The sequence below is a fragment of the Melozone crissalis genome, unplaced genomic scaffold (genome assembly GCF_028551555.1).
Source record: "Melozone crissalis strain CALT ecotype California unplaced genomic scaffold, PUWL_Pcris_2 ptg000042l_1, whole genome shotgun sequence".
NCBI lineage: Eukaryota > Metazoa > Chordata > Aves > Passeriformes > Passerellidae > Melozone > Melozone crissalis.
In genome coordinates, this window is record NW_026535820.1 from 16,467,320 (window position 1) to 16,492,500 (window position 25,181).

Consider the following 25,181-nt stretch of genomic DNA (forward strand, 5'->3'; position numbering starts at 1 on the left):
GATCACAGTGGAAATACATTCATTGAGAGGGGCTGAGACTGCCAGAACTCATTTCACAAAGCTGTCATAGGCTAAACTCGAACCTAGGTCCCTGAGGGTCCCACTTAAGTGTTGACCTAAAAACAAATGTGCCAGTTGGCTAGAGCATGTATTCTAAAGTTGCAGCAGAAGGGAATAAGCTTGACTGACTTCTGTCCCTGTAGAGTTTATATCTGCAAATGCAGAAGGAGAAGCAAAACATTATTAGTCTTAAAATGATTCTAATTTTAATAACTGGTCGCTAAGTATGAAGCTTTAAATTGAGTGATCCTTTAGGCTTTTGTGTACTAAGGGGTGCATGTGTGCCTACGTCTGTGTGTGTGTGTTGCTGAATTCCTGTAAAATGCAAGTGTTTCTGAATAGTGAGTCTCAAGTATTCCCTCCCCTCCCTTTTCTTTCCTTCAGCACCATACTTAGAGCAGAGTCAGACACTACCCTTATTTTAAAACAAACAGGTCTGTAAACTTTATGTGCAGCATTTAAATACTCATGTTAAAATTCAGACCTAGTGCCCACATTTCCCTGAGTGCTGTCAATTTTATGAGATGAAACTGGGAGCTTGAGCTGAACAACTAATAGTATGCAGTGTGCACATGCTGCCTTCCAACAAGTGTTAAATGATGTTGGGGTCAGTTTGCAACAGTTAAGACAATTATTTCATTTTCTGAGCTGTTTAGAACTTGGAGATCTCATAGCTACATTTATTAATCTTTCAAACTATTTTGGAAAATGAAGAAGCAATGGAAGTCATTAGATTTAAAATATTCAATAATGTCTAAAATGCCATAAAGTCTTTTTATAATTAGCATACCTTTCTCGGTTTGGACATGTGCAGGCTACTTTTCTATTTGGAAGTAGCTGCCCAAGTGGAAATTTCCATTCTTGAAAGAACCTTGTGGATGTAATTTGTCATGTAAGGACTCAGTGTATAGACAGGGCGTTTGCACAGCAAATGTATTTTTGCTTTCAGAACGTGTTTTTTATTTAAAAAAAAATAATCTGGTTTCTCTCTGTAATATAATTCCCTTAAAAATAAACACTGCCCTTTAGCCCTGTCAAAGAAATTCCTCGGTTTTGATCACAAGCCACATGGCATGAGAAAGACTTCCTGACATGGGTCATTTCCAGTTTCTGCTTGCGGGTCCATCTGTGTTTGCACAGTTGAAGGGCAGGGTGCAGCAGTATGGACCAGAGGATACAGAGAGATGATGAGAGCTCTGACCTTGGTTGTGGGCAGCAAGAAATACAGGAATGGCTGTGCCCAGATGAATGTAGGGTTCTGAGAGCGGATGTGAGTGGTTTTAAAGTGGAATTGCCTTCCTCCTTCTCTTCACACACCACTCTACCCCAATATGAATGTTGCGTTGGCATGCTCTAGTTTCTCTTCTTCTAAGGAGTTGTGCATGATCCTAATCAATTCCAAATAAAGTTTGTTCACAGATACCACCTCTCTGTTCCCATGGCCAGGGAGCCTACTCCTGGTTACTCACTGGCTTGGCTAAAGAGTGTCGCATCTTAAAATGCACTTGCACAATATCCTATTATTATAGGAGTTCATCCTTGTTTTCTAAAATGACTTGTTTCAGTCTCAGCTCTCTCAAATATCTGAAAGGAAAGATGAGGCAGCCAAAGCAGAAAAGGGAAAAGTGGTGAAACACTTGCATTCCTTTTGCTGGAATGTGCACAACCGTTTCTCTTCTGCATTTCACTTGTTGTACTGTGGTTCCCAAGGAAAAACAAATATAAGTGCCAGCTTGCTTTATTAGGAAAGACAGATTGGTTTATTTCTGTCTTTGAAGGAAGCTTTTAGTAAAATGGGCAAAAATTCAGGAGCAGTTAAAGCTACTGTGTTCCTCCTCAAAGGAGGAAGAAAAGTTCTAGGCGACACATAATCTCACTGAGCTGAGATGCGCAGAGCTGAGGCAGTGCAGTGAGCTGTGAGGGGTCTCTGCACACATGGGTCGGTGGTGAGGCTGCACGTTTCTTCTAGTCAGAAGCTTCAGCTGGGCTCAGGACTGGATCTGAGGCTGGGGCTATCCTGCTATCCCCCAAATGCCTGTTAATATGTCAAACAGATAAAGCTTTCTCTGTGCACTCTGTAGCTTTTATACTAGAGTAGTTAGTTTCCAGTTTTCCATAATCTGGCAAACACAAGAACTTGATGAGCACCGTCTTTAATTCATACACAAGTTCAGAGCATGAGTAGCATTTTGACCCAGGGTAAGCTTTCCAGGGCTTTGTTTGTGTCAAATAGTGTGGTGATGGAGTATTGGAGTGGGTTGTAAAATCAAGATTAATTTCATGTTTATGTAAATCAAATTTGTTAGTCTCTTAATTCTGGTAATTTCCTGTGAAACGCTGTAGTTAATAGTGAAAAGAAGTTCCTGCACACTCATTGATCTGATTTTTGTTTTCATTGAAAACCTAATTGCATAGGTGGTTTATCCTTTCTTATGATGATCAAAACAGCTTCAATAGCTGTGATAAAATTGACTATTCTAACACTGAAGCATGGAAGAATAGCCTGAGTGAGAAATGGAGCTGCATTTGTGGGAGTAAAAGGGAAATTTTCTTTTCATTGAGATTAAAAAAAAAAGAAAGGAAAAAAGCCTCTGTTGCTTATTTAGCAATAAATTCTACAGTGTGCTGCAGGCTCATGCCAAATAGCTTTCTTCTCATCATTAGCACAACAACCTATTTTGATTTTTTTTTCTTCTCGAATGTTCTCTTCTTACACGCCTGACATCACAGTCTTGATTTTCTTTCAGACCCTAACTGTAAACTAGAAGACAAGGCAGAAGATGGAGATGTGCTAGACTGTAAGAAAAGGCCGGATGAAGGGGAGGAGTTAGAAGAAGAAGCTGTGCACAGCTGTGACAGCTGCCTCCAGGTGTTTGAGTCACTGAGCGATATCACAGAACACAAGATTAATCAATGTCAACTGACAGGTAAACAATACTTATCACTTTGTGCCTTCGTGCACTGCTCTATTTCTGATTCCCATCCTCTGCTTCTGATACCCCTCCTTTTTCAGTTATTTTATTCCTGCTCTTGAATGCTTGGTTGAGACCTTTATAAACAGATTTTGAGACATGATTATACTGTAAATGGAGCATTAGAAATTTCCTTAATATCAAAGGATATATGACTGCTGTGTTTGTTTTCTAGATTCATATAGTACAGCTTTCCATGCTTTGCTTCTATGTGTATTTTGCTAGGTCACTTGTAAATTCAGAGGGCATTTGTAAGTGGGGCTTAAGTGGCATAATGTCACATAATGAATGAATTTGCACAATGGCCTGTTGCAGATCTGAGCTGGATGTTGTGTTACTCTAATCTGTTAACTACAAATGACTGTACAGTAATCAGTAACTGAAAGTTGAGAGGAATTAAGCAAATTGTTAGAGGGGAAAATAAGATCTCGGCTTCAGTGAAGGAGCAGAACTGAGTGCTGATCAGATACTCCTGAATTAAGTAAAGCTGGGTGAATGGAGCTATCTACCACCTAGATTCCTCTTTGAAATTATTGTAGAGAGCCCCCTTACTGAGAAAACCATGTGAAATCTGCTAAATTTAAATATAGTAAGTTTTTTTTTATGGTACACACTGTAAGTCCAAACAGGCTCAGTAACAAGAGAAAGGCACGCTTACATTTTTAATTAGTGATTTATTTTTAGCCTGTATAGTGTAAAATGTACTTACTGTGTAGTGGACTTTTGTTAAAAACCTTTCTTTATTATGACTTTGTAAGTAAGAAAATTCTCTTTCCATTTGGGAATAGTTTTAGAAAGTGTCTGTGTGTGCTCATGTTTGGAGAGCTTCCTGAGTTTTGGTTCCAATAGGTCCATAGGCTAAGCCCTGCCAGAATAAGACATAAAAGTCAGATAGCAGTACCACTCTTGAGGATGAAAAGATGACGAGCAGAAGAGGAATAAGTGGGCAGGAGCAGAAAAAGGTTGAGGAAGTAATGTGGATCTGTCAAATGATTTTAATCCTCACTTCAAATTGTGGAAGATGAAAATCTGCTGCAGCAAGAAGTATTTACTTTTATTAATATACTGCTTTTCCTTTTCTTGCCTGTAAAATGTATTTCTGACTTGAGATACAATCAATTCAATAATTTTCTAATCACTCCTACAAACTTCCGCAATGTGTTTTTCTACAGTGCTCATGATTTCTGGCAGTATGGATATTCTCTCTTGACTTGAAATAACTTAAACATTTTTCTCCCCTTTTCTTCATACTTCTTTCTTTTTCTCTTTCTGTGTTGAAAAATTAGTGGCTTAACTTGTCTCTTCCTTTCCTCTCCCAGAAAGCACTCACTCTGCCTGAGTCCCCTGGCTCTCCCCTTCACTGTCTCAGATCCTATTTATTCATCCCTGTGGGTTCTTTACCTTGTTCCGATACAGCTGTCTCTCCTTTCTGGTTAGTTTGTTGCTGCCCCCTTCTACCAAGTGTTTTCTCTGCTTTAAAGCTGCAAGCAGAATGCACTGAACAGTGCTTGAACAGTTGTGTTAAGAAACTGAAGAAAAGCAGGTGAGGGGAGCAGTAAATAGGAAGAATCCTGGACCACTGCTCCTGAACCAGCAGTTCTTGCTGAGAGCTGTGTTGCTAAATTAGAGTGAAAATAAAGATGGTGAGGTGCATGTGTGAAGGTAGGAATGCACATACAATAGCAGAGGATGGGGAAATAAAGATTAATCTTGAAGGAAATTGTTTAAGTTCCTAAAAATATCATTGCCTCTCTTTCAAGGAAACTTGTGATAGTGAATGGGTAGAGACCAGGCTGTTTGAAAGCAAATGAAGTGAACAAAAACTGAAACTACACACCCTTCTGGAGTACAAAGTTGACAAAAAGCCAACTGTCCTCTGTTTCTAAATATAAATGACCCAAATACACCCTTAGAGTTGAAAGGGGCCTGAATGACGTGCCTGGAGTTGAGGATTTCTTGTTAAGCAAAAAAATACTTTTTTTTCCAATGCAGGGTCCTAGGGTGCATATGTGACCTCACACTAAGGACACAACATTCAAAAAAACCTCATTGGATGAGATTAATTTTTGATAATCTGTGACAAACAGCTGACAGAAAGAAGCTTTTCTTTTCTGAAACACAATATATATTTGACAAAAATAAGGTTTGATTTTAGCATTTTAATCAAACTGCCTGGACTTTTGTCTTCCTCTTCCACAAGCACCTTTGGGTGCCATGCTCAAAGGTGTTTTAAAGAAAGTGTTATCAAGAAGGGCTGGTTGCTCCTCTCTTTTTCATCACAGTCCTCTGATGCCACAGGGTCTTACATAGTTGTTCTGGTTGTCTCCTTTTGCAGGAGTCCCACTGAAATTAGGAGACACTCTAAGGTGACTACTAGTAAGTCTACAAACATGTCTGTCGCTAAGTTGTTAATGAAAGGCAAGAGGTTTAAAAATTTTGCATTTTTTCTACTGTATTCTTCTGTTTGGATCAACTATGTCCTCTCTGGAGGAGGGCAGAGTGTATCATCTATCTAGATGAAATTTTTCCAGTCTGAGTCTCAGGCAGTAAAGAGTTACCTAAGATGTCCATTATGTAAAAATGCCAGGGCCATCATCCTCTGAACACCACATTTAAGTTGTGAAGCCCTCCAACCCCTTTTCTTCAGATGGCTGAGCCAGCTGCTGCAGCTTGTCTGGATTTTCCTGAGCTTCACTGAGATGCTCTGTGAGATGCATAGGGAGAGGCACTGTGAGAATTTACAAACTGAGCATGTTGTTCCAGGGGTATGGTCTTTTTCCATTCAGTTATACCGGGTAAAATCAACAGTTATGTTGATGGAACAAACAGGATGAAAACACAATGGCTTAAGGCAACCCTCTAGTAAAACTCTGAATATGAAACACGACATTTGTGTGTCACAGTGTCTTGACTGCCCCTAGTTCTACCAACCTTGTAACATACTTGAGAATTGGACCTGTCACTTAGGTTCTCAAATTGATACTCCAGCTTCTAGTTTTTGCATTTGAAAATATCACACGTGTCTCCCTGAAGTTTTGACAGTTCAGTGGAAGGAGTAAAATTGCTTTATTGAATCTTCATTCTGTACTCTCAACCAAAGACTGGAATGAGGAGAAGGGAGCTGGTTTATTAAACAGTGCTCCCAATCTCTCAAAGTGTCAGTCACCCCCACCTATTCAGAGGACAGTGGAAGATGAGAGTTACTTACAACTCTGTGAGATTCAGCTCTCAGGATCTTGAATTGCTGTGCTCTTACAGATTTTTTCAAAGGAGGAGAAAAAAGTCCTCCCCAACTGGTTCCTTTCTGTAATCTGTTGTTTGAATTGAACTCATGTCCTTTTTTCTGGAGGAGGGCATAGCTGCTCTTTTATCCTAATGTGTGCGCTATTGATCTTTTCAATTTGGGTCTGATCCAGTGTCCATTGAAGTCAGTGAAAAGATTCCCATTGACTTCAGTGGGGGATGGAGCAGGCCCTTCATGAGCTATTTAGTAATATTTTTTGCTACCATCTGAAATTCTTGTACTGAAGCTTTCTCTGAAAAGGTGATGATTTATTTATGTTAATTGCTGACAATTCCTGTGATGTTTGTGAAATACAGATAATGGATAAATGGGGGGAAAAGTTCCAAAAAATTCTTTGCGATATTTGTAACCAAGGATAGATAAGATGCTGAACTATATTCATCTAGTCATTACAAAAGATTGGCAATAAAAATATGGATTTAATAGTGCTTCTCTCTGATGTTAATGCTTTTCACACTGTATTCTTCCTGCAGCATTTAATTTAATAACTCAAGCCACTTGCACATTGTCATCCTCTATGTTGTGTTTATAAGCAAAGGGTCCAATTAGCATGGCTATGAGCCTGATGCCTTTCTAGAATATGTCAGCTTGGATCTCACTGGGGGAATTTGAATGCAGGATCAAATATGGTGCAGTACTGAGAAACCCTCAACTGCACCTCCTCTCCTCTTCTGCCATCAGGAAAGGACGCTTAACCTTTTGCATTGCTGCCATATATGCTGTTGGTAGGACACAATGTGTCAGACACTTTCTCTTATTGTCTCCATCTTGATTTATAATCCCTTTTCCCCGCACAGTGCTTTGTGCTGTTTATTTTCCCTTTCAGTCCTCAGGGATTCTGCTTTATGCAGTCTCCTATGTGAGAGCTGCCTCTCCACTGGCTGGCTCTGTGGGCAGAGGTATCCAGCTCAAGCTTGGTACCCTTCTAGATCCTGTAGGTCACTTTGGCATCAGAAATCTCAGCCATAACCAGAGTAATACTAGAACAAGGAGCATAAACATGCAGTGAACAATCTAGTTGCTGAATAACTCAGCAGCAGTGGACGTGCTGGCACACAATCTGCTATGCTCCACCTGAATATGAGTAGACACAGTGCATGTTACAGGACTTTCCTACTAGCCCTGTTGTCATCACAGGTTATAAAACTTGCCTGAAAGCAGGCTACTGAATCATATGCATTCCTAGCTTCAAGGCTAAGGGTGTTCTGAGGGAAAATACATGAGGTATTTCTCCGCTGGGGATATTTATTTTACCTTTAGGTGTTTAGGTAGACTCCACTTTATGCTTTGGGCTCTAGCTTAGTTCTAGAGCTCTCACAGGTTGAGTAAGTGTGTCAGGTAGAGCTGATAGCCTGTTCCTGTTATCACCTAAGCTGTTTCTGATATTGAAAAGGTTACTGGTCATAGCTGTGTGTCCTCTGCCAATGAAGAGATGCAGTCTTGCCTTGCTCAGAGGTTCCTCTCGGATGCCATCTGAAAGGAATTCCAGAACTGTATTAGGGGTCCATTGTTCTGAGTGCTGGTCTCCATCAGCACTGGAGTATCCCAAGGGTGGGAATTCCTAGATAAGTCAGTATTTCTGTTTTTCTAATGATGACCAAAATTAATTTTCATCATCATCCTGAGAGACACCTACTTTCATGTCTACATATGAGAGCTTGTGCTACCTGACAGCTTCACAGACAGCATGCACTGTGAGTGATCAGGGACTTAGCAAACAGGAGGCAATGGAGATTCCACTATAATGGTTTTTTCTTTTCTTTTCTTTCCTTTTCTTTTCTTTTCTTTTCTTTTCTTTTCTTTTCTTTTCTTTTCTTTTCTTTTCTTTTCTTTTCTTTTCCTTTTCCTTTCCTTTTCTTTTCTTTTCTTTCCTCTCCTCTCCTCTCCTCTCCTCTCCTCTCCTCTCCTCTCCTCTCCTCTCCTCTCCTCTCCTCCCTTCCCTTCCCTTCCCTTCCCTTCCCTTCCCTTCCCTTCCCTTCCCTTCCCTTCCCTTCCCTTCCCTTCCCTTCCCTTCTTCCTAGTGCTCAGGAATCTTTCATTTTTCTGAATGAGCTGGTAACACCAGGACCATCTCCTTCACTAGAACACTTGAAAACTTTCCTGGGGATTTTGTCCCAAAGGATGTATGCTGTGCACAGTGAGACTACAAGATAAATCTTGTGAACACTTGGTGTTACCATGCTTTGATATCCTAGCTAGAATAGTTCTTCCTGCTAGCAAAAGAATTCTGGCCAAATATATTATATTTCTTGTCATTATTTTTTGAGTTTCCTCTACATTTGTGGAGAAAAGATATATGGCAAGGCTCCTTGGTCATTTCAGCATCATAGACAAAAATCAGAGCTTGATCAAAGTGTTTCTGAGGACAAGGACTCTAAGAAGTTAAATATATGATGCACCAAAAGCATATTCATCTGCTTCATTGCAGTTGGTGGCACACTGCCAGGCACGGTTTGCCAAGTACAGTTACTTCACTTGAGAGAGTCACTCTTTTTCTCTAGAGAATTCCTGCACCAAGGACTGCATATGGATTTTACATTAAACAGTTATTGAATAAAAGACAAACAATGTTTGGACTGGGAACTTGAGCTCAGGACTCTCTTTCTTTACAGGGCTTCCCAGCTGCTGTATTACAGAGACAAATTTCTACTTTTCCATTTGATTCGAACCACAAACTTCTGACTTCTTTTCCACAACATGATATTCTGTTTGACAGATAGTGGAAAGAAGATGCTCACCTCCAGTTCCTTGTCCCAGCCAACACACAGGGTAGTTTGCAATTTGTAGCCTTATATCCTTTCATTATTTTTTGGTCCAGGACCTGAAAAATTGGATTTGTATCTGCAACTCCAAATCCTTGATATTTGGAGGAAAAGGGGAATAGAGTGGTAATTACAGCCTCTGCCTCCAAAGATTTAAATTTTTAATTCCAAGAGCAATGTAAAGCCTCTCACTGGACATGGATGGAAGATTTATATGCAATGCTAAATGGCCAAAGCTATACAGAGTGTGCCATACAGAAGTTCATATGCAAAACTTCATGCTCCTACAGAGAATAGACAAAGATTTTTGATAGATGAAATTCCTAGACTTTTGTATCAAAATTCTGTAAAAATTATTTTTAGATATGGAGGGAACTTGTATATGCTGCAGCTGGAAGCTGTGAAAGTAGAGAGCACAGCCTTCTGACTGTTCTTCAGAATCCCTGTGCTTATCTTGAGGATCCATGATGAACAGCAAACATGGGCAAGGAGGCATAAACCTCTTCCCTTTTGCTTGGAAACCATTAATCTCTGCTCTCGAGATTGTTAATCAGTCATGAAACCAGTAGATCTTCATCTCCTGGGTGTTTTAAAAGCAGCCTGTAGCACTTCCTGAGTTGTCTGTCAGTGACTCCCTGTAATAGAAAGCAGCTGATGGTCGGTATCATGAAGCTGTTATTTTTGACTTGGGGGACCCCTGTAGCAAACCTGTTCATGAGTATTAATTGTAAGTGCCAGAACTCTTGTGTTGGGAGGTGGGAGAATAAGCTAGCAGTGTCTTCCAAGAGAGTTTGAGTCCTTCCTGTATATCTTTCACTGATATTTTTCCTCAATTTTTCTTCCTATTTTCCTCTTATTCTAGCCTGATTTTCTACCACTGAAAAGGCTGATGATTTTCTTAGCACAGACTAGAAAGAGTTTTGGTTGGCTTATCTGCTCCACGTGTCCACCAAGGACTTTGCACCATGAGAACCTGAATTTCCAATATAATATCCAGATACCAGATCTGACCCCACGGCCCTGCACCAGTGAAGGCACCATTGCCTTGCTGAGTACCACGGACAGAGACACCCCTTGCTGGCCCAGGACTCCTGCTCTGCCCCAGAAATTGCTCAGCTGGAGGCTGTAGGTCTCTCATTGGCAAAGGGATTTGGTGTAGGCAGCCCCAGTGCAGGGCTTATGAGGTCTAGTTTTTGGTAGAACTGTTTCTCTGCTGTCTTTCACCTTTAAATAATCTGGGATCTTGTATGAGGCTCTCAAGGCTCGTCTTGCAGCCATCCATACCTTACTGGGCAAATGGAGTAGGCAGCAGAGTTGGTCCAAATTGCTCTTAACACCCAAGGCATACATTCTTGTCTGGAACATGAATCCAGCCATCCTGGGACTTGGCCATCATACATTTGAACCAGATTTTGACTACTTTTGCTGAGAAGTTCCCAAGTTAAACTGTTCCACTGAAGATAAAAGTAAATCTTGGAGACAACAATGTACTGGTTTGCAGACTATAAGTATGACCATGCATCTGTCACCCAGAGTCTGGTTTAGGGTCACAGAATCATTAAGGTTGGAAATTACCTCCAAGATCATCGAGTCCAGCCTTTGAGTGAACACCACCCTGTCAACTAAACCATAGTACTCAGTGCCATGTCCAGTTGTTTCTTGAATGCTTCCAGGGATGGTGACTCCATCACTTCCCTAGGCAGCTCATTCCAATGCTTAACCACCCTTTCAGTGAAAAAGTTCTTCCTGTGGTCCAGCCTGAACTTCCCCTGGCACAGCTTCAGGCCATTTCCTCTGGTCCTATCACTTGTTGCCTGGGAGAAGAGGCCGACATCCACCTGGCTACAGCCTCCTTTCAGGTGGTTATAGAGAGCAGTAAGGTCTCCCCTCTGAGAAAAACAATATTTTACATAAATTATATACTTGGTTTAGTGTCTTCTTCCCAAGCCATGCTTAGCAGTATGACTTACAATCACAGTCCTAGGCTATAGCAGAGGACATATCTATGTGGTGATTTTTTGACATGCAACTATGAAAGCATCAGCTGGGAGCACCTGACATTCTGTTGTGGGTGAGTGCAATAACATTAAGTTCTGGGAGGACCCATGATAATGTGATAAATTGCACCTCTTCTAGCTTTGATATTTTGTCATTTCCAAGCTAGCCTTACATCGCTGCCCCTGTTTCAAAGCACTGACTTGGCCAGCTCCATGGCTTTTTCAGAGTTATTTCAAATGCCTCCCTGGCACTCTGCTGAAAATCAGCCCTGGCTAGATCCAGAACTTTGCTTTATTACAGTGACAGTCTGTTGTTCCATTTATTTATAGCCACTGCTGGGTGTTCTAAAGGTCAAGCCGTTTCCTCACAGCATTTCCAAATGGGCAGTACAGGGTATCTCTCTGCATTACTGTTTGGCTACTGTGACTTTCCCATTGAAAAGTAACCTTGCTCTCTGTGTGCTCAAGTGACATCTCCTGCCTGCTTGAGAAGAGGGTCCAATTTCTGAGATCTGCCAGGTGATGACATGAGGTAATCCACTGACCTTTATCAGGCATTCTGTGCAGGACACAACCATCAGTGCTCGTTCCAGTTTTGGGAAAGCAGTACTATAATCACTATTTGATCTATGCAGCTGAAATTCCTAATTCTCATTGTCCAAGGAAGATGGCTGCCTGCAGGGAAAGGACCAGAGGGGGCAGGGGAATCATCAACACTGGCACATATGTGAAGAAGAAAAAATAGTCATTACTTACCCTATGATAACTATGTTCCTTCCAATTACTGTTGTAATCAATATGGATCCTGTGGCCAAGCTTGTCTTATTTTTCACAGTCCTCAGCAATACAGACTTTGAATTGTAAAGCTGCTGCTGATACAGGGTCATAGCTACCCTGACCTTTACCCAGTACAATGGGAATTCATGTGTATGATTCTAATAGACGCACTGTTAAAAATGAAATAATGATTGTCGTGCCTGCATCTGTGTATATACACCTACAGTCCATACTGAATACAGCGTTTCAGAGAATCAACTACCTTGGAGTAAATACCTGTTGTTTATTTTATGCTTCTATTTTACTGGAATATTTATAGTATATTGTCAGTGTATTACAAAATGGCTCTTGTTGCCATGACAAATTAGCCTTTTTAAGTGGTGAATTTCCTGCATCTTCTAAAATAATTTTCTTGAAATACTTGCTGTTTTTATTATTGGCGCTTACTTTAATTACCATTTTGAAATGAACGGAATGGGAGGTACAACAGATTATCATTACTTATATGTTCAGTAGTTAAATTCATAGCTTGAAAACCAAATGTAACAAAATGCCCCACAGCTCTTTAACACTTTGCTTAATACAGTTGCAGAAAAACCTTAATTCATGTTTATACAATCAGCTGTAGAGTGTTAAGGCTTCCAGGCAATGTGGTAGTTCACTAACACACCACCCATATGGGCTTTGTTTATCCTTTTAAGCATCATCTGGAGGGTCTAAAAAACCACTTTTGAGGAAAAAATAGAGTTGTTGGAGCAGAAAGGTCCTTAAAAACATTTCTGTCTTGGCATAATATTCTGTTTGACACGGTTGCAAAGTCGTTTCTGCTTCTCAGTAAGTTACTAGTTTAGGACAAAGGGAAGCACCTTTTAATTTACCCAGGGTGCTCTGAGCTATATATTGTGCCTTTTGAGAAAGACACCTTTCCTGTTGTGGAAATCCATTGTAATGATCAGATAGAAATCAGGGTGCTGCATCTCTGGAAAACGCTGGAACTTGAAGTCCTTTTTACTAAAGCTCCTCTGTCTTTCACAAGACCCCTTTACCATAAAAGCTATACCATTTATCCCAACTGTTTTTCCAAAATGACTGATAGATGAGTTAAATTCTTTCTTAGTGTGGACCCTTAATATTCCTAATTTTATATCCCTGTACTTGTACTGGGAGGTCATAGTCCTTAGCTGAGGTTATCATTTTGGAATGCTGTAGTGTAACTGATATCTATGACCTCTTAATAAGCATCAGGAGCAAGAGATCGGGATCATTCTACAACATGCCCTGGGGGTACTTTCCCTTCAAGAAGCCAAGCTGGAACTGTTCAACTTTTTTCTTTCTTTCAGTTTTTTACCTTCGGGGGAAATTGATCGATTTGGAGATGATTATTCCATAATCTCCGAATTTTTCTCTTCTACACTGCAATGGGAACTCCTTGAAGTTTAAAGAAATGAGTCTCTTGTGTACACTGTGGAATGAACCCAAGGAGTTTGTGAGGAAAGGAGCCCTTTTAGCACAGTCAGTGTAGTTTTAGGCAAGTTTGAAACTAAAATACCAGGAAGATCTATGGACAGAAAAGGGTAAATTTGTTACTAATTTTGTCTGACTAGGGGTGATCACTTCTCTCAATGGATGCTTCATTTGGGATTTACTTCCTGGGGAAAGAAACTGGGGTTTCCCAAAACTGTAGACATATGAAAGACATGGTAGAACTGAAGGTTATCATTGAAACTAAGTATAAAAGATGAACTGGCAATCAACTTCTGAAATATTCAAACTTCTCAAGGAGTATTTGTCATGGATTTAATAATGACATGAAAGGCTGGAACTTCATGTGTGAAATTTTGGTTCAAATTTACTCTTGGCAGTGTTACCAAAATCATGTCATTATACATGTACAAGTAAAGTGATTTAATATTTTTGTCTGCAATATTGCTGAAGCATATAAAATGCAGGAAAATATTTTGCCTTTATATCCTTTCAGGACAGGGAATGGACTGGAGCATGTCAAGATGTCTTTTGAAATAGGGCTCTACACAAGAGTGCCATGGATTGGCACTTAGTCGATACGTATAATATATGGGAATTAGGTTTAAATTTCATAAAAATACCTGTCACTGGTTTATTACCTCCCTCTCCGTGACCATAACTGGTGTCTCTCATTTGTTTTACTGCTGGATCCCAGCAGGAAGTGCAGTCTAATGACTGAAGGAAGGTTGAGTGACTCATGCGGGGGAGGCTGGAGAAGGGTCAAGTTTTTCAAGTACTTTGCAAGGCTTCTACCAGCTGTAAAAGCAAAGCACAGGGAAATGAAACTGGCAGTTGCTAATTCACCTTTCTCTGACAAATGCAGGCTTCAGCATGAGTGCATAACACATCAGTTTTACCATTAACACATTAATTAATGTCATTAATTTTTCATGAGTATGTGTTTGTTTCTTTTTGCTGTTATCTGACTTTAGTACATGACCAGGAATGATACTTGGATTTTTGCAAAACACTGAGCATGTTCGATTTTTCCTGTAAATTCAGTTTCTAAGCAACACCTCTTTGTCCTGAACTATTTTAGTGTGTCAATAACCACAGGTTTCTGTATGATTCTAATTATTCTTCTAAACTGCCTTTGAAATACTTAAAACAGGTTTAATATTTGCCCCTTCTGTTATGTTATGATTAGAATATTGTGTATTACGGGATAATAGTTTCTGCACAGGCATCTGTCAAGCTTGACTGAGAATGTTTTTCAATTTTTGTCCGTAGGTTGTTGTCTGTAATCTTTGCTTCACTGAAACCAGTGGAAAAGTCGTCATTATGTTCACAGAGGGCAGGATTTCTACTAGAGAGTTCAGATACTCATTCTGTTTCTCTCAGGATTCTTCTCCCTGCCCCCCTGATCTCTGCCTTTCTATTACTCTGTCATTTTAAAATAGTCAGTGCTTAACTAACTTGTTTTCAAATGGCACTTCCCAAACAAGTGACAGGCTGTGATATTAACCACAGTTTTTTGCAAACAGTTTCCCATGGCAGGTAAGTTTGAAAGTAGAAAAGCTTCCCCTGTCTGCCATGATACCAGGTACTCCCTGGTAAAGAAAAGGCTGAGGAAATGGAAGAATGCAGTTTATCTTATTAAAATTAGATTCTACCTCTTTTGTGACTCTCTCTGCCTGCCACTGTCGTTGATTTTTATCTTGTTATTTAGTGTACTTGCTACTGAGACTACTTTTCTGTCCTTGTTATCTCTATACTTTCGATTCTTTTACTGAGGGTTTCTGGAGTTGTGCTTTTATTTCTATTGCCTTTTTCTCTATCAGCAGGTCAGGTATCCCTGCAGTTCTCCCTTTGGCTGAGAAGGGCACAAATGATTTTCTGTGGTGCTGGAATATCCCACTGCTTTTCCTTCTTGTCTGTTCTCCCTTCTTTCGCAGTCCACTCTTCTACAGCTTGTTCCCTTTTTCCTCTACAATATCTAGAGTAGTGCTACTATTCCTGTTGAGTACCTCAGTATTTCAGCAAGAATAGCAGAGTGAAATTCACTCAAAATACTTGGTTTTGTTCTACAGCTTCTGCTGGACTTGATGATACTTTTTATAGGAACCAAGAATATAGCTGCAATCTCAGGTCTACAGTCCATGTTGTTATTTACACACTCATCCATTGCAACAGCTTCATTCTTGATTTGATCACTTTTTAAGCATTTTTGTAAATGCTCCAGCTTTTGTATAATGTTTCTTTAGGAATACACATTTTTGGATACCACTGAGTGTATCAGAAGTTCCCAAGTGGTAGGAACAATTGCCCCTCAGAGCATGGGACAAAAGAGCATTTGGAATTCCACAGAGCATATGTTTTTTTGTCAGTGCAGGCATAGCTGGCCCTGACATACTGTTGAGGGAGAGTTTGTGGATACAGACGTGGCTTCATGAGAGGCATGGAGCCTTTTCCATTGCATTTCAGTTACTGGACTGTGCCTGAAGTGCCTAAAAATTACTTGTGCAGCTCTCCTCTATGGGCATGGAATGAAGCCCAGTACAAATTAAAGGCTGAATTCTAGCTCTTACAAAATTCATCATCTTGGATAGGAAATCAAAGAACATCCCTGTATGCTGACTCCCACAGATTTTTTTTTCATACAGTGGTTTTGAAACTGCACCTCAGTCAGTAGATCCATGATGGTGGTGAATAGGACTATGGTGAATAAATACATGTTCACTGTATCAGAGTTGTTCTTTGCATGGGGGAAAACCTTATGTTTTATATACCTGTAAGAATTGCACAAGACCTTTCATTCTCCAGGTTCCAAAAATTTTTTGCAACTATTTACCTACAACAGCATGAAATGTAGCCAGCTTTGCAGAAGACAGCAGCTAAGACTCATGAGACATAGCAGGGGGAGACAGGAAACTGTCCAAGAATAATGTGGCAAGCCTCCTGTCCTTGTGAAAAATGCCACAGGATCTCAGTGTCCACAAAAAGCGCCACAAGTTTTGAGATGAGAGTGGGCGGATTATTCCACACACACACTGTCAAAACTTGGCTGATGCTTTGCTTTCCAGGTGAGCAGTACTCATTGAAGTCCCGAGTTTCAGAATGGTGTGGCTCTTCTTTGTCACCCCTTTGGCAGCACAAGCTCTTGTACCACGCACAGGGCAAGGCTGGCCCTGCTCACCCAGCCACAGCTGGGGAAACCATTCTGCTTCCGAGGCCTCTTGGTCCCAGACATTTTGAGCCAAGGGGGAAGTGGCTCAGAGTAGTGTTCAACCCTAAAGTTGTATTCTGGCCCTCCCTTGTCTCCTCATATCCGCTTTCTGGGAGCTCTAACACAATATTTTGACTTGTGAGCCCAGAGGGTTGACTGTGTGGCAGGCGCTTAAGGTAATTATGGGCTTACTTATACATTTTGCTGTCAAGTTACGTAATTTTTGATAGAGGGCATAATGTATGCTTTCTAATACACACTCATGGAAGCTTGGGGTTCTGCCTCTTATTACATAGCTTAAAAGTCAAACCACGTGTTTTAACAGACCCCAGTACACTTGCCATAAGATGCTTGCAGCCTTCCACCCTTTCCTTCCATAACATTCTTGGATGTATAAATACAGGATACTCTGTGGAAGAAAGGTCTGGATCTGAAGCCTACAACTGTGATATGTGGAATGTGTTTACCAAACTATGGTAACTATTAGGTGTACAGGAAGTGTTGTGTATGTAAGTAGTCAATATGCTCTTAGTGGATTGAGACATGGAATAATCATTCTTCCATCAGCCAAGTGCAGTAAATGTGGTTTGCAATCCAAATGTTATTTGCACAGTTTATAGGCTTGCCAGCTATTTTCTTAATGAAGTATATAGTTTTATCAGAACGTTATGCCTACTTCTGAGGAAGGGGAATGGGAAAAGCAGAGAACAACATCTTTTAAAAACAAATGACAAAGAAAATTTAATTATTTTGTTATTGACTTAAAGTAAGTTTAATTGTGGTTGCATTTGGTGATACTGGAACTGAAGAAATTTTACTTTGAATGTAAAAATGGTTGTTAACATTTCCATTGTTAAAGGACTCATGGAAGTGTCCCTTCTTTGGATGTAAGAGAATTTTTCAGCAAGCATCTTTTTCTTAAGAAGATATTGCAACTTCTGTCTGGCTCTAACATGTAGCATCCTCTTTCTTCTTCATTCTTATACATTGCTTAAAATGCTAGACAAGAGGCTCTTCTTTCTTATTGCTTCTCCATGAGCAGTTATGAGCAGTTAAATCATTGAAAGAAGAGTAATTCCATGTTAATTAGAATGCATATTAGCTTTAGGGACATGGCTCCAATACAGAACTCTGTAGTTGTCTTTTACATAGTAGCATTTGCCTGTAAAGGTGTTTTATTTTAAAATTCCAGCATAATTATATTGTATGTTTCAACTGAAAAAATACTTTGTAATTAGCATTTTTGGTAGTTTTCAATCTATAAGAAACATGGACATTCTTTTTTCCCTCCCCTTAAGAAGCTGTCCATCTCCAAAAAGTGTCTGTATTTGTGCATGGATAGTTAGTCCACACTGGTGAAATGCTTCAAAAATATAATGTGTAATGTTATATTATTGTGTAAGTAAAGACTGCAGCACTCCCATTTTTCAGACCTCATGGGCACAATCAGGTGTACCATATTTTAAGAAACACTAAGCCTGTCTGAGCAAAATGCCTGTAGGAACTTACACTTCTCCCTCTATTTCTGTTTTTTTGCCTTTTTTTTTTTATTTTAGTTTTTTTTTAACAGACTTGGCTCAGATTTATGTAGTTCATTTGAAGTTCATGTAGTGGGTGTATTAATCATTCAAAGACCAATAGCTAAATAAAGTTATTTTGCCTGAAAATTTACGACTCTAAAACTGATCTCATGAGTTGTCTTCTGTTCTTTGGCATGATCCTTCTGTACCCAGTCTGCACTGTTTTCTGTGAGCTGGAGCAGAAGGGAGGGAAGAACAAAATTCCTATTCCTAATCTAAGGCATACTTGGTGAATTGTTTCCTCCCTGATATTTAAAATTTAAAAGCTTACTTTCATAGCATTACCAGAACTACCACTGTTTTCTCTAAGCTGAGGAAGCATAAAGTAATTATTCCTAGACTGAAAGCTAGTAAACTTCAGACTAGAATTTACCTTTGCAGGTAAAGGTAAGTAATTTCACAGAATATTAACCTTCTTCACATTGCCTCATCATTCAAGGCTGGGTCTTTCTAACTCTTGTCTTCACCCACAAGTTCTCATTCATTTTTAAAATTTCTTACCTTTCTTCCATTCTGTATTACATTTGCTTAGAATACAGAAGATATTTGTGCTGGTAGAAAGGGAATGATGTGCATTTGCCATGCCAAGTTTTTTTAAAAAGCACTTATGAGTAGTAGAAATGCATTCATCAAAAACTATTGTTTCTCATTTTAAGGACTTTTGGGTTATGATTATTTGTCTGTCCTTTAGATTCATAAATGAAAGAACCAACATGGTTATTCAATACAGATTTCAGGAAGAAAGTGAGGAAATGTTTCTATTTAATTGTTGACAAGAAAATTAATGAAACCATTGCTCCCTCATGAAGAAAATAGGTTTAAAGTCCACACATTTCTTCCATTGTGAAGCTGTAAGTAGATTTCAAGCTATTTAAAATTGCTGATCCTGAAAAGACAGCCTTCATGAAAGAGGTTCAGAGAATGCATAGTGGAATCTGGAGGGGACCAGGTGAGGATAGATGAGTTGGACAAATTCCTGTTACTTTTCATAAGTAATTACTTATTGTTACTTATGTCAGAGTTCTCTGCTTTATGTAGATAACTTATAACATAATGTTTTCATCCAGAGAAAGGTATACAACTATACAGGTATATTTTTTAAAATAATTTTTAACTTCCATTTTGCAGTGATTGGTGAAGAAATACTGAGTGTGTCTCTCTTAAATGCTGCCTACTTGAGATTTAGCTCCTCATGTGACAGTACTTCTTTGCCTCATGCCTTTGGGGTATTTATCCTCACAGTGTCTCAGAAAGGTTATGAGGATGCTTAAAAATTAAATAAAATTGAATTTAATTACTTGAGGTGAGATACACATGAGGTTGAGATCCTGAAACACTCTATTTCCCTAAAAGACATCATTCATGCACACTTAGTGGTCTCTTCTCTTGTCTGGGGCCCAAAGCTACCAGTTTTCTCTAAGCTGAGTAAGTGTAAAGAAATTATTTGTAGACTGAAAAGCAGTTCAGCCAAGATTTGACTTTACAAGCACAGGTAAGTAATTTCACTGACTAATAACATTCTCCACATTGCTTTGTTCTTTTGGCCGTGCCACAATCTAATGCTTTTCAGCACTTCTTTAAGGCCATCAGTGAAGGAAACTTCAGCTTATGAAGTGAAGTGGCATACCAGGAAATTGTTATTCAGGAATGCTCCATTCCAAATTTAGGGCATTAAGATGCACAGATTATTTTAAAAGGAAAAGTAACACACCAGAAAGGCATAACGAGAAGTCTGCCTTGCTTGTTCAGTCAGTTTCTAAACAGCATCATGCAGTTGAAGTGCAGGAAAGTGCTGGGGATCCTTATTCAGTGGGATTGCATTTCTCACTGTTGCTTTCCCTTTTCCCCCTTGGCTTAAAGGGAAAATCAGATGTAAATGGGACTCCAGGATGAAATTACTGGTACAATGCAGCCCATATTGAATTAGAATGTAAGTTAGGCTTTGCCTTATTTGAGTTATGCCAATTAATACTGTTACAGAGAAGCAAGTCATGGTGCATGCATATACAACCAATCATTTCCACAAGAGATTTCCATATAGCTATGAAACTGAAACTGTAAAACATGGTTTCCACGTTGTCCTTTTCCCATAACAGTTTACACCATTGCATTTGGTATAAAAATTGAATTCTTGTGACTCCGAATTTAAATTTTGTTGAACTTGACTGAGAAGATGTGGAAGTATAAAATTTGGACCAAAATTACTTTTCTACATGTTTACATGTTGCTTTAAACTACTGGGTCCTATCCATCAAAACTTGTATTTTAGAAAATATTTTCTGTGAATCTTCATGAAAAGTACAGCAAGCTTTTATACAAATGCCTATTGTTCATAGAAATTCAGAAGTGTGTGTCTCACCTGAGTTCTCTATCTCTGCAACTCCAAAGTAAAGAATGAGGCTTTAAAAATTAGAGGGCAACATCTGTTACATCTGGCTGTTTTGCATATCTATATACCATGTAAATATGTTCAAATTATTTGAAAATAGGTATGCATAAAGGTATAACCAACATTTAGTTTAGTGACCATAACATACTACTCATAAAGACCAGATTATGACTTGCAAATGGATCTCCAGTCTTAAGTAATTTTACAGATTTGTAAAAAGTCTTCTCTGAAAGGATGGCAAATGGTGTTAAGTAAGGTGAAGTGGATAACATGATTGCTAAAATCTTTAATTGCTGAATAAATATCTTAATAGCTGAAAGGATGCAGAGGTGCCTGAGATCCATGTCTCTTGCACTGAAAGCTAACAAGATGGTCCTCTGCTCTTTTACCCTCATCACCACTCCAGTTTAATTTATGAAACTTACAAGATTTAAGTATTGGCATGAATAAATGTGACCAGACAAAACAGTAAACAGGATCATGTCTCTGTGGTTTTCAGTAAGTGATGCTAAAAGCAGAACTAGCATCCAAAACTAGGGAGCAGAACTGTGGATTTCAATGTAGTCACTTCAACATACACAAAGATTAATTTTTTGTCTAGAAGTTGCAGTTAGGTATTACTTTGGCAGCTTTCTTCAGCCTTTTATTTGCTGTTACTTATTGATGTTTACTAGAGAAAGTGAAGGAGGAAATACCTGAGGAAAGGGCCCTCTGCCTGGTGCAATGATCAGATTGATTTGGGAACAGTTTGGGATCTGTTCAGAAACTTAGTTCATAGTATGCATGCTTAATGAAGTATAAGAAGGCTGAGCACAAGCAAATAATGGATGTTCATGCCTCTGTAGTGCTGAGGTTACCCAAAATTTTGCATTGTGGTCTGAGTATCAAAAGGGAAGAGGGTGATTAAGCAGATAAGTTTATTGCTCATACTGGAGTAACGGGATTACTGTGCAAAGACTCTTGCAGCAGTGAGCAGTAACTGTGTTACATCTGTATTGGATGGTATAATGCCATGCACACAGTTTAGCTCTCTAAGAAAGAGAGTTGTATTCACTTTTGAGTAAACAACAACTCTTTCTCAGGATGCTGCTTCAGTTCTGGGGCTGGCAGGATCCCCAGTAGCTTGGGTATTTCATGTTTGCTTTAATGCACAGAGTGCCAGTGCCAAGTCAGTATTTCATCTGCAAAGGACAGAAATGTACTGGTTTCTGCTTAATTTCCTTGTGGATGTTGTACGTTGCCTCCATGGTGTGACAGTCCTTTCGCAGAGTCAGATTCTTTGAAATACAAATTTTTGTAGAAAACAGTAGTTTCACACCTGTATCCTCTGGACTTGGCAGATGCCTGAATCCAAGTGACACAGGCTTTATCATGGAAGGCAGAGGTGCAGTTTATTTCCAATGCATTGCTCATCTGTAGAATGAGTCTGTTCACTACTGGCCTGCTGCAAGTTACAGGAGTGTACAGGCACCTTTCTATACAGGGGAACAGGTTTCTGTCTGTTAGCAATACCTCTGTGTGTCACACCCTCATTAAAATGTGTTTCATTTTTTATTCCATTTTCCTTGTTAATTTGATCCTGTCAGTAGTTAAAACCAGGTAATTTGATCCAGAAATGATGTGAATCATCTATGGAGAATTGAAGCGTACAGAAATTTAACATGAGAGAGAGACCTGTCTTGCACCTGTTTTTTTGCACTAGTATACAGTGACCCTAGAGAAGTTAAACAAGGAATTTTCTTCTGAAAGAGAAGGCAGAAATTCTGCATGATATTAAGAGAAAAGAGCCTCAGGGAGGATCTTTCAATCACTGTGAGATGACAAAAGGCTCCAGAGCCACACAGTCCACTTTTAGTGTCATGTTGAAGAATGGAGACACAGTTCAAGGGTGTGCTATTAGTATCACCAACCCAAACTTCAAGTGTTCATGTGATGGAAAGGAGCCTGCTGTAGACAGCTAGTTCATCTGCTGAGTGGTAGTAACATGAGAATACTACCAGGTCATTTCTTGAGCTCTTGTTAAAATTACAGTTCAAAAAATTCCTCAAGAAATTCGAGTCATTGGTTTATTTATCATTCTTTTTAAGCTGAAGCATGATGTTTTTCAAATGTAGAAAATGAAAACAAAAGAGAACAGCCAAGAGAAGCACAGGCACTGCTGTCATCTTTATTATTACCCTGTGCCTCACTCAGGTGGTGCTCACAGTTACCTGGACTACTATCAGACTCATGCCTCGAGGACATCTACAGTGCTCATGAGACAGGGCTTTATAGAGCAGACTCACACAGCACTCTGCTTCAGAAATGAAGTGATTGCCAGCCAGGAGAAATGAAAAGGGAGCATTACATTAATTCCCACTGCAAATGTGATCTGGACCAACAAGCTGTAACCTGCACTGACAAGAAAATTATCCTTGCGACTGTTTTTAAGGGGGAAAAGCATTTTTGGATAAGACGTAAGGCAATTTCTCTTTGGAGGTGTGGGGGATGGCCATGTTACAAGGGACAGGGTGAAGCTCTGGAGTGGGAAACCATAGAATGGTTCTAGTTAACAACTTCTTGAGGCATCCATGTGTCATTCATCAAACTTGCCTTTTGTCTGTCTGAAAGCAGAACAAACAAAGGAGATGGGCTCCTACATCGTTCTTCTCAGTGAAGTAGATAATCTTGGTTCACTGAGCAGAATATAAAAACAAGTCATTCTCGATGGCATATGCTATAATGAATGCTTGATTTTGAATGTCTGAGGAGAGCACGCCCTCCCCTCAAAGTCACAGTCTGAGTATGACACCCGCAGCTTCCATGACCAAAGAGACTGAGAAAAATGTTTTAAGGGAGGAAGCCTGGATGGCACATCAAGGTAGGCGTTTATAAACTGTCATGACAGAAAGCCCTGTGTGAGAACAAATAAATACATGAGCTTGTTTTTTTCAATTTATAAAACTCTGTTTACCACGGTTCATAAAAACGGGAGCAGTAATTAGGATCAGTATGCAAATGCTATTTAAACTCTCTGCAATTATTCCCTACCTCAACTATAGCTTTCTTCCCCATTTTCTTTTCTCCTCCAGCACACTGCAGCCAAAACACAACCCACACCAAATTGGCCCTGCAGCATCAAATCCGACAGATCTAAACTGTATTAAGTAAAGCAAACTGAATTCATGAAGTTGGAGATTTTATACAGGGCATCTGCCATCTTTTCAGGAGATAACCAGAGTAATGTTCTCTAAGTAAAGCACCTCAGGAGACCTGTCCTCTGTCATGCATCAGTTCCACATTAAGTAAGATTCGTGGATAAGAACAGTATTGTAAAGGATGGCTAAAAGGAGTCTGAGGGTCAAAGTGGTTGACAAAACAGAGCAATAATGTTCTTCTGTAAAACCATAAGCAGTGATGGCATTTCTGCATCTTTCATCAGATGCCAAACAGCCAAAGTTTTGAAGTGCTCTTAAGATGAAATTCTGCAGGAGAATATAATGTTAATCTATACTTCACTCCATAAATCCAACCATGAGAGCCTCTGACATCATACAAAAAGGTTGTTTAGATGTTGGTTTCATCCAGATGGCCCAAAACACAGAAATCCAAGAGGACCACAGCACACCACCACAGAATTCAGGCATGTTTGCCCCTCTTGAAAGTGTCTGTGTCTGGTCTTTCTGTAACTAACCATGATTCACTGCCAGTACACTGGTCTGGGTGTTGGATGGTTTATCTTCATCTAAGTCTTGGTTCTGGCAAAACACACATAAATCATTCAGTGTCATCAACAGAAAAGAGAAGAATGTGAGTCTGCCAGCCATTTCTTCATCCACACAGTCACCAGGAAGGGTAAAGTCAGGAAACTGTGTGGCACCCCACAAGAAAGAGCTCTTGGGGGAACAAGCAGTAGTCATCTCAGGGGAAGAACAATACATGGAGTCACTGCATGACTCCATACATTATTTCCTCTGTGCCCATGGGACCACAGATGAGTCAGCAACAGTTCATGCTTTGTAGTAACAAAAGTAGCTGACAATTGTAACAAAATCAGTATGGATGCTTGGTTCTCATCCAGGGCCAGCGGGAGGTTCTCAACCAACAAAGCCAATGCAGTCTAGTCTATCAGGACATCTGTTGCTTATGAGGGGAGTACTGTAAACAAAGAACAGCCCTTTCTTCTTGTTTTATCTGCTCATTAACAATGTGATGCCTTGTGAACCATAAACATACAGCTTGTGTTAGTTACTGACTTTGGTGCTGATTATAGTGCTGTCAGATAGGAAGTCGCCTTTTCAGATATTTGCAGCATTGTTGCAGGTCTGGAGTGGAGCTGCATCACTGACATGACCAACTATCCTAGGTTGGGATACCACCAATGGTTGGTTTTCAAACTCCATAGAAAATTCTCTCTGAGAGCTGTAAAGCCTACACTGAAAGACAAAAACTGCAACTGTGCTCTGCCAGAGAGAGAACACATGAGAGGCTGAGGCTGTCACCAAAAACGTCCTTGCAGGAGCAGGATATTTTTTAAATGAAAATTGCCGAGAGATCATGGGAAGCAGATGAAGCCATAATGCAGATAAGGTCCTTCTCACTGGTGAAAGAACCTTGTTCCTGAACTCCTTACTATGTGATTGATTTAACCCTCAGGGTGTGGGGAACACC

The 25,181-nt window shown here is 39.7% G+C and overlaps 1 protein-coding gene across 6 annotated transcripts in view; it reads left to right on the forward strand.

Moving 5' to 3' along the window:
* ZNF521 (zinc finger protein 521) overlaps positions 1-25,181 on the forward strand; it is a 230,555-nt gene that overhangs the window by 21,270 nt on the left and 184,104 nt on the right. For all 6 annotated transcript variants that reach the window (XM_054285299.1, XM_054285294.1, XM_054285295.1 and 3 more), the window contains one exon: positions 2,808-2,987. Coding sequence is in view for 5 of the 6 variants with exons in the window: in XM_054285294.1 (XP_054141269.1) it covers positions 2,808-2,987 (180 nt within the window). In the remaining variant the exon portion in view is untranslated. The remainder of the gene's footprint in view (positions 1-2,807; positions 2,988-25,181) is intronic.